This window comes from Echeneis naucrates, chromosome 16, assembly GCF_900963305.1.
Source record: "Echeneis naucrates chromosome 16, fEcheNa1.1, whole genome shotgun sequence".
Classification (NCBI taxonomy): domain Eukaryota; kingdom Metazoa; phylum Chordata; class Actinopteri; order Carangiformes; family Echeneidae; genus Echeneis; species Echeneis naucrates.
The window spans coordinates 21,893,419-21,904,054 of record NC_042526.1 but is presented as its reverse complement, the minus strand read 5'-3'; the positions used below and the strand labels follow the sequence as shown (position 1 = coordinate 21,904,054).

Genomic DNA, 10,636 nt, shown 5'->3' with positions numbered 1-10,636 from the left:
AGGCTTAAGTGATGGAAGTCACAACTACATGCAATTATGCCCTTCCTTTTCAGTCTATGACATTAGCTGGATAGAAAAGATTGTAAGTGAATAAATAGAAACTATTGAAAGCAAGAAAACAAGACAAACAAATTCCCAGCAGTTTCTTCTTCTCCAGTGAAGAATCTCAGTAAAACCTCACAGACATTTAAGCTTCAAAATAGTCAAAAACAGATGCTGCCTATAATTGGACTGGCTTTATACTTCATGGTTTGAGTGAAGAGGTACAAATATGGCAAAATTTCAGGCTCAGAGTCATCAACCAGCTTATTCAAAAGAACATAGCATTTCTAAGCAAACATCCGGGGTTGAGGCCAGCTGTTAGCAAGTATGACCAACAATGCCAGCTCCAGGATGGAAATCCCAACCAACATCTCTCTGAGTTCCAGCGTCCCAGTTACTGACTTATTAGAGTACAAGACTGTATCTGTGTTCCTGGTCCTGTTGGTGTGTGGCGTTGGCATCGTGGGAAATGTTATGGTGGTTCTCGTGGTCCTCACTACTCGCCACATGAGGACACCCACCAACTGTTACCTCGTCAGCCTGGCCATAGCGGATCTGACAGTGCTGGTGGCAGCGGGGCTGCCCAATGTGCTGGACAGTCTGACAGGCAAATGGATTTTTGGCCATGTAGGCTGCTTGGGGATCACCTACCTTCAATACCTGGGCATCAACGTGTCCTCCTGCTCCATCACTGCCTTCACCGTGGAGAGGTAGGCAAACAACTAATACCGCTAATTTATATATATATATATATATATATATATATATATATATATATATATATCACATTTTGATAAGCCTGAAAGTCACGAGAAAGGTGTGAAAAATGGGTCCTTAAATAACAAATTTGTTATTGTACAATGTTATTGTACAAAACCCTGTTATCTTATGGAAGTTCTTTAAACCCACATCCTAAACCTTTTGGCCCAGAACTTACCAAACCACAACCACTGCAAAACCTTCTCAACCTGTGCTCATAATGACAACAAAGGTCTCTTTGCTGGTATGCCCCTTAAGGTTGTATTTGGAGACACCCCAACCTCATTATGAAGTTATTAGAGAAGCGACAAATTGTCACCTGTTAAAAGATTACTGGTTAGATGGTTAGTTAGACGGCATGTTTGGACCTTTTCTCTTCACCCACAGGTACATAGCTATCTGCCATCCAATGAAGGCTCAGACAGTATGCACGGTGTCCAGGGCCAAGCGGATCATTGCTGGAGTTTGGATATTCACCTGCATTTACTGCATGCTGTGGTTCTTTCTAGTGGACATACAGGTTAGAAATATACTGTTTTCCAGATCAGTGTGTACGGACCTCATCAAAACATTGAAAAATCATACAATATCAGTTAATCCATGGCCACAATGATTTTGTAAAGAATAAAAATAAAAGGTAAACACTTTTTTATGTTGTGTTTGCCATATGAGTTTACATATTTATAAATTAGCTAAACTGTTTTGTCAACAGGTGCAAAGTTATACGGAAAAAACACCCTCATAATGTTATCCTTTTGCAAATACTGCAAAGCGGTTCAGTAAGTGCATGAGTCATGAACAGGGAATAAAACAGCTCTGGATACAAAGACCTATTTTGTATAAACTCCGGTTAAGCTTCAGAGGAAAGCTTCTAAGAGCTCTGTGCCTTTTAGTATCATTATGTTGAGATGCAATACACGTTTTTGTGAGACACTCAACTGTTTTATTGCAGCGTAATCTATGATAGCTTGATATTCAGGTCAGCCAGGATGGACATGTGCAGTGTGGCTACAAGGTGAAACGGGAGCTTTACCTGCCAATCTACCTCATCGACTTCACCATTTTCTACGCCATCCCACTGCTACTTGCCATCGTGCTCTACGGCCTGATATCGCGAGTCCTCTACCTCAGGTACTGCAGAGGGACTCTCATGAAAACATCAGTAAAGTATCCAGTAAGGGTAATGGATAACAAATGATGCTGCCATCTAATGTTGTATATTGTTATCTTCGCCTATGGAGGAGCTTTAGACTCACCTGGACACTTATTGTTCAGAAAGCAGCTCTCCATGGGGCACCAGAATCACGTTTTAGTTATCACATAGATAAAGGTGCACAGACAGCGGGCAGTAAATAACCCTGATGATGAACATCGTCTTCTTATGGTTATTGACAATTCATATCAAACACAGGGAATGTGTAAGATATGGGATCGTCAAGATCAATTTCTAACCTGAAGGTTGCTATGCAGACACTTGAAAACTTGTTAATTTTGCTGAACTGCACTGGTTAGTTACTTGAAGTGATGAAATGAGCTCTGTGGAGAATTTTAGCATTTTTTGTTCTTGCTTTGCTTTTAATTCCAAGAAGTCCAATGGTTCAGTCTTATGGCCCACAGCTGTTTTGCTTGCAACTGCAGCAGGAGACTGTCATCAGTGAACAAGCCACTTGCCCCTGGCCACACAGCAGACAAATCTTACCCAAGCAAAGAATTTAGAAGGCAGCAATAGAGAACTTAACATATTCATTCATTCATCTTCAGCCGGTTATCTGTTTCCGGGTCATGGGGGGAGCTGGGCCCACACTGGGTGAAGGCAGGGTCACTCTGGACAGATCACCAGTCCATTGCAGGGCCAACTTAACTTAATTATTTTTGGATTGTTATAATGTCACATATAGACAGTACATTGCCAAACATATTTGCTCACCTGCCTTGACTCGCATATGAACTTAAGTGACATCCCATTCTTAATCCATAGGGTTTAACATGACGTAGGTCCACCCTTTGCAGCTATAAAAGCTTCAACTCTTCTGGCTTTCCATGAGGTTTAGCAGTGTTTTTACCATTCTTCCAGAGGCGTATTTGTGAGGTCACCCACTGATGTTGGATGAGAAGGCCTGGCTTTCAATCTCTGCTCTAATTCATCCCAAAGGTGTTCTATCAGATTGAAGTCAGGATTCTGTGCATGCCAGTCAAGTTCATCCTCAACAAACTCATGTTGGAACAGGAAGGGGCAATCCCCAAACTGTTCTGTTCTGTATCTCATTACTATCTGGATGTGCAAACAAATCTCTGAAATCCACTTCAGTTGATACAGAATGCTATGCATGAATATTAACAGGAACTAGGAAAAGAGATCACATCTCTACTGTGTTAGCTGCTCTTCATTAAGCAGAGCAATACAGAGTAGAATTTAAAATCCTTCTCTTAATGGCCAAGCTCCATCATATCTCAGAGAGCTCATAGTTCCTTACTGTCTGTACTGATGGAGGTTTACTTGTGGTTCCTAGAGTCTCCAAGAGTACATCTGGAGGCAGATCTTTAAGTTATCAGGCTCCTCCTCTATGGAACCAACTTCCAATATCGGTCTGGGGGGCGGACTCTTTAGTCATTTTCAAGACCAGGCTTAAAATTTTTCTATATGACAGAGCTTATAGTTAAAAAGTTAAAGTGCATTTACTCTTTAGCTATGCTGCTGTAGGCCTAGGCTGCTGGGGGACTGAGCACCTCTCTCCCTCTCTCGCTCTCTCTATCTACCCACCCCCCCTGCATGCGCTAACATACCAACAACCTTGCTTCTCCGAAGTCCCTGCTTCCCCAGTTCCAAATATGTGTAACTACTTACTAACTATGTTTTCCCAAGTCTCTGTCTCTTCCAGTTCCTCTCCACTCTCTCCCTTTCCGCATTCTGCAGGTGGTGAATCATCACCACCCCATGTTCCTGCAATGCCTACTGCTCCCATATCTTCATGAACTCCATACAGCATAATTTCTATGAACTTCATGCAGCATCATGTTCCTGCCTGCACCTGCATTGAATGTCCCCTCTTCCTGTTCTCACCTCTCCCTACTCTACCCAACGTTGCCCCTGTCCCTGTGTGTGTCTCTCTCTCTCTCGCCCTCTCTCAGTCCAACCAGCAGATGGCTGCCCCCCCCGAGCCTGGTTCTGCCTCTTATAGGACGTTTTTCCTTGCCACTGTGACCAAGTGTTTGCTCTTGGGGGGATCTGTTGGGTCTCTTTAAATAATTACATAAAGAGTTTGGTCTAGACCCGCTCTACATGTAAAGTGTCTTGATGTAACTTTGTTATTATTTGGTGCCATATCAATAAATCTTATTTGAATTGATTTGACTTAATCTTATGGTGGCATTTTGGCCAGGTCTATTGATATCAATTCATATTGAATGATGTTGAATATGAATGCCAAGTTTTAATCCACAGGTTTTTAAAATTAGTCTTTTTGCAGGATTTAGAGCTCTCTGAACGTTGAATTCAACCACCTCCAGAAAACTAAAAAGAAAAAAAACAAATCAATGACTGTCATTCCTCTGGCTGATAAATGCTCTAACGCCCTGCTCATATCCCTCCAGCCCTCTGTCAAACCATCCGGACACCAGCGCCACCATGCTGCGGCGGAGTTACAATGAAACCTCAAAAGCAGGGAAGAAGGGTCGCCAGGGCCAGCCAAAGACTATGCTCTCCTCCAGGAAACAGGTCTGTGGTCTAGTTTGGTCCCATCCCATATTTACCCTCTTCCCCAGTGAACTCCTTCTGCTCTCTCTGTTCTTGTCAAAGAGTTTTCTTACCCATCAAGTAATTGCTCTGAGATAGCTTTAGTCACGTGACCCCAGACTCTCAGATGTGTCCATCTCACTCTCTCTTCCTGTCTGTCTGCTGTGTATTGCCTGGTATTGTTCTGGTGTGGTGCAAGGGAATGTAGATCACAAGTTTTATTGCATTTGAAAAGACAGCACGGAAATATATATTTTTTCTATCTGTCTCTGAACGCCAGGATGCAGGCACAATTTCATAAAAATATTCCAAGATTTGAATAAAAACAGTGTTTTTTTCAACTTAAAGGTATACCTGAATCACTACAAAGCACCATATAAAAGAAAAATAAGCAGGTGGTACCAAGTGCGTGTTTTTGGTTATTTGATATGAGTTTGGTTGCTATAGTCAGTTTATAACAGAAGTTGAGAAATGTGTTGATGTGTATGTGGCTATTTGCAAAAACATGTTGACCAACTGTAAAAACACCTACACTTGCTTCTTTGTCATTTAACAATCTGGAGCACTATACAATGTATTCCATAGCTGTGCTTGTGTGTAGTAATGTAATAGTTCAGTGAATGAGAAAATCCAATTACACTGGAAAGGAATGTTATACTGATATTGGCTTGTTTTCGTGGCTTATAATGGCTCAAACACATTTTTGTCTAAGATTCAGTATCATTACCTCTGGCTGAACTATCCAGTATGTTTCATGCAAACTGCTAGGAGAGTGAAATCTATGGGATTTCTCCCTATTTTGGTGGTGTTATCATGCAGCGTTTATTCTTAGAAAAATGTATAAATGAATCAAAACTGAATTTTATTTCAGTCTGCTTTGTTATTAATTACTATAGAAGTTGCCTAATACATTTGGCAATTTAGCTTTTAGAAGATAGTTGAAATTACCTTGCATTGTCAATTGAACACCATTACAGATCATTACCGATCTCATACATGTTTCTTCTACCTCAGAAACATGCAAAACTCGGTCTAACTGGTCTTGAGGTCCTCAGATCAGGCATTACTTGCTGTCCCCCTTCCCAGGTTGAAAACAAAAGATGGCAGAGCTTTAGAAACAGTGACCCCCAGGTTATGGAATGTTCTGTCTCCTGATTTGAGACTTGCAAGTTTTCTTACTTTATCTAAAAAGCAGCTAAAGACACATCTTCTTACACACTTCTTAGCCCCTTTGTGACTGTATTTATTATGCATTTGCATTTTATCCTTGTCTCGTCTTGTTGCTTGTCATTTTATGGATCTCACCATTTTATATGTTTTAATCTGTGAAGCACTTTGTGACTTAGTCACTGATAGTGATGTATATAATAAACTTTGCTTATTTGCTTGCAACTAATGATTTGCTGATATTGCGTTGATTTAAAAAAACAACCTCATTGCCATACAGTATATATTCTAGGATGTTTTACACTTTGAAGAAGGTACCATTCGGGTTCTGAGACTCTTAACACCAGCTTTGCTGTATAGTCTCACACAAATCTATTATAAATATTCCAGTCAGATCAGAAATAAGGGCTGCCAACAATTCAAAAGATGGGCCAAGGGCAGTGGTAAATAGGAAATCATCTATAACTCAGACAATTTTTTATCCAAACATCATAAATCCTGATCCAAGGGGGAGCGTTAAAAATGCCAAAAAGGTAGACCGTTAAACCTCAGCATAATAAGTGAGTAATAACACCCACACCCACCCACACACACACACTCATACACATATGTATAGCATATATCAATAGCCAAGATAAACAAACATAGTCGTAGTTAGCCATAATAACATGTCATTGACTGTGTCCTGAACATGCTTTCAACTTATCCCCATCCTAATACATAACTCAAAATCTCATAGAATTTAAGTCAGAATAAAGCAAAAAAGCAAGAGATGTATTAACAACATAAACTCTGCAGCTGCAACCAAGAAAGACAAACTGCTGCTAGGCAACACAGAAGTAGGTGATGCTCTTCTCATTACAGGGATTTACAATGATCATTTGTTGCACGCATCTGCATGTCACTCTGGGAGCCTGTGAATCCATAGTCTTCTATAAATCCAACTTATTTGCTTGTCGTTCTCACTGTAACATATAACCAGCTGACCCAGCCTTTGTGGTCTCCCTGCAGGTCTTCAGATTGAGTGAAGAGAAGGAGATCTGCAGTTAGAACAGGCTTCTTGAGAGAAAGCTGAACTAAATTTCATTCCTTACTGACTGTAGAAGTGAATATAAAAGACACATCTAAAGGATCCACCAGTGGTAATCTGTCAGTATTTTACAGCGAATCACAACTTAATCATTTGCTTGTATTCTTAATTGATGATGATTGCTGCTGATGATGATTTTGACAATTGATTTTTAGATATAGCAAAGTAGAATTCCTATTTAGGTGAGTGAAATCAATGATTTTTCAAGGCACATTGAGCTACGTAAAAGCTTTCACTGTTACTCTTATGCGAGTAATGAATTTGAGTGAACTTTCCTTTAATTTAGCTCTGGTGAAAAATATCTGGCCTAATACCCACTAAATGTTCAATATGTTTACCAGCAAGATGCTAAATTTGTGTGCTTGAGGCTGCAGATAGCTGATAGATGGCTGCTAAAGAGCCTGGAAATTAGGTTGATGAGAGTGAACCATACAGTCACTATAGGCTTTAAAACCAGGGAACCAAGAAATCGTGCCAGTCATTGCCCATTGGTTCTTATTTATAAATGAGACCTTCTGCAGTATTCAGTTTTTTTCCCTCTTTGTTAATTTAAAAATAATGTCTTGGAATCTTAGATTTTTATATGAATTGATTTTTATCATAGAACCAAATATTTTGGAAGGCACTTTCTCATTTGAGTAATTATGGTTAAAACAGGATTAAGACTAGAAGATTTCTAACAATTTCTTTTGTAGAAAATTATCATTTTTATTATAAACCACTGAAAATTATGACTGCAGCTTCTAGATACCACCAAAAGATACTCAAATAACAGCCAACAAACTTTTAATTTAATTGGTCTTGAATGTTTCCCATGCAGACTTACTAACAGGATTTTTTCTGTCTCTGCATGAAAAGGACTGTGTGAGACTGAACTCTCATGCTAGAGCAGAGAGATCATAATCTCAAGTGTTCAAGAGGCCCATCTAGGAGCAGAAGATTTGCATAATGTGATTTGGGATTTATACTGAAGTGTGTTTAATACTGCAGATAATTTTACTCTCAGTTCTTCAATAGGTACTGAATGCTCTCTCATTCATCATTTGATAGGCTACCTAATCTGATAGCAGCTTGATAAACCTGTGTATGCCAAAGAATGATGCTTTTATGTTTGTAGATTAATATGTTGTGGTGTGAGATTGCTGTATGGTTGTAACCTCTGAGAGTTTATTCACGTCTGTGATCTCCTCAAGGGCATCATGAGAAAGAGGGAAGCCGTACATTGTTTCCCCAGGCAAATCAATAGCATCAGCTGCTAATTGTGAATTCTTTGGAACAGTGAGCAGAGGATTCAGGAACATTGTTGTGTGCGAGGATACTGTTATTAGCAAAAATGTATCTTGCCACTACAGTAATAATATGCAAATTCAAAATGTCAACCTTGTGCTTTCTGTTTTATTATTGGAGTTCAGAGATGATTAGAAAGCTCTCCTAACCTAATTTGTGTTTAGTTATGCACTTTGTTGTGCAGAAATTAAACTTTTTGTTTAAGGGTTAGAACAGAATCTGAAACAGCATTTTGCTGAGAGACTACTTGTGCATGATTCTTGGTATGAAACTGCTAGAATTATTATTATATTATATATTATTATTATTATTATTATTAACAACAACAACAACAATAATCATAATAATAATAACAATAATAATCGTAATCTTTAATTTCATATTCCTTTGCTGTGGTGTTAAACACATGCAGCTGAGTGAAAGGACGCTTCGGCAGATGTGCCGCAGTGAGTGAAGGAAATGTGGAAATGGAAAGCAGCTACAATTTTTGCATTGTATTTTGTATTTGCATTGTATTTTGGGGCTTTCTGTCTGTTTGTCTAGAAGGAATTTCTTCCAATTCAGCATAAATGAGTAAAGGTGATTGTGGCCACTGTGGTCCCATTGCTCAGTTTTAACTATTGTCTCAGAGTGAATAGAAACTGGGATAAAATGTGGTGGTCAAAGGCATAAAGTGCCTCCACATGGCCTGTTCCCTATTTGGAATCCCTTTACTGTGGGAGTCCTTACTCAGACGCTGGCCTTCAAACTCAGCTGTGTGTGCCATACAAGGACAGAAAGGTTGGCAGACACAGCAACAGTAATACTATATTATGTTTGTGTGTTATTTTGCACTTTTAAAGACAAACTTTGTTCTATAATATTTAACACCTTCATTATTTAACTTCCCTGTCCCTCATTTCTCTTCCTTTACTTGCCTTTCTTCCATTCTGCAAATTGTTCTTTAGTTAAGAAGCCTTAGTTAACTCCCTCCTAACGCGGAAATGAGCACACATGAGTGGACTCGCTTGACAAACATAGCTGTAATGCTGAAAGGTTATAAATATTGTAAAAATATTGTAAAAACGCATCAGTCCATATTACTTAAGGCTGTGCAGATTTACCACCAAAGCCCTTTCACCATTTAATGTAATTTAAATCACTGTAATAATCTCAATTTAATAGGCTCAATTTCTCACTCATTATTAAAGGTTGGGTTTTTTTCACATCGATAAACCATATTATCCTGAAGACATGAGACTATCACTGTTACTGTCACTGAGACAGGAAACAGCTCTCTATCATAGTGTTCATTATTGCATTTCGTGTGACAGCAGCTGAGATTGTTGAAAATAACAATTTATTTTCATGAAGCTGTACAAATAACTCCAGTGGATTGATAATATTGTTCAGCATCTGCAGGTAGCTGGAAGTACTTGCAAGGCGCTTGTTCAGCTGAACATTAAACTCAGGTCATGGGATATTTTAACCACTGTTAACAAATCCTCACAAGCTGTTATTTTTTACAGTGGAATCTATTGTATATTTTGATGTACAGCACGAAGATGACAACTACCATTCATTTTGCTACGGGGAAAGATAATGTTGTAATTCTCGATTTGGGCCAACTATGAGGTCTCTATTAGACTCTAAATTACTTGCATTTTTGTCCTCTCTCCACAGGTGACTAAGATGTTGGCAGTAGTGGTGATCCTTTTCGCTCTACTATGGATGCCCTACCGGACTTTAGTTTTGATCAACTCTTTCGTGTCAACACCTTATCTGGACGCCTGGTTCCTCCTATTTTGCCGGACATGCATCTATGCTAACAGTGCCATAAACCCTGTGATATACAATGCCATGTCTCAGAAGTTTCGCTCTGCATTTCGTGGGCTTTACAGTTGCCAGCTGCCAGTAGCACATCAGAGGACACTGCCAGTGAACCTGAGCGGCTTCAGCACTGTCCGAGACATGCAAACCTCCCAGGCCAACGGCAATGGAACCAATGACACTTCAAGGAGAACCGTCCGGAAATCTGTCACGAATCTAACTAAAAAACATAATGAAAGCAACAATCAGGGGACAGACCAACCCACTGACATTGGTCCATAGACTTTCAGTAACAGTATGTTAAAAGCTGGTGGTGAGGATTTCCTTAAATAATACCACAAATTTTGAAGGCAGACATACCATAAATGACTAACAGGAACACATTTAAATAAGCACCGTGAAATCTGTTTGAACAACAACATTGGACATGTGAGTAACAACAACAAAACTACTACAATGAACCTACATTGAATCAAGAAGGAAGAAGTCAGAGGTTACAACAGTATAATTCCAACTGCGGGATAAAATCTGATTTTGTTTGTCTGAGCCTAATTTCCCACAAGTGTTAATGTGGTGGCAAGGTGTTTAGCAATTTTCTAGATGAGTTTATATAGCTGACAGCGGCAGCCATATATGCAGGGTGTGGTTATTTTGGTGTGGTAGTCGACTACATTTCAAATAACAGTGCACGTCACCTGTGAACCAAGTCTTGGAGCTATGCCCTGCATACATGGATTTCCAACCATGAA

The 10,636-nt window shown here is 39.5% G+C and overlaps 1 protein-coding gene across 1 annotated transcript; it reads left to right on the top strand.

Annotated features, from left to right (window-relative positions):
* Window positions 1–369: 369 nt before the first annotated feature.
* trhr2 (thyrotropin releasing hormone receptor 2) lies at window positions 370–10,169 on the top strand. The gene is made up of 5 exons (XM_029522590.1): window positions 370–752; window positions 1,189–1,321; window positions 1,781–1,932; window positions 4,393–4,516; window positions 9,741–10,169. The coding sequence occupies exons 1-5, from the start codon at window positions 370–372 to the stop codon at window positions 10,167–10,169; spliced, it is 1,221 nt and encodes a 406-aa protein (XP_029378450.1).
* Window positions 10,170–10,636: the final 467 nt, after the last annotated feature.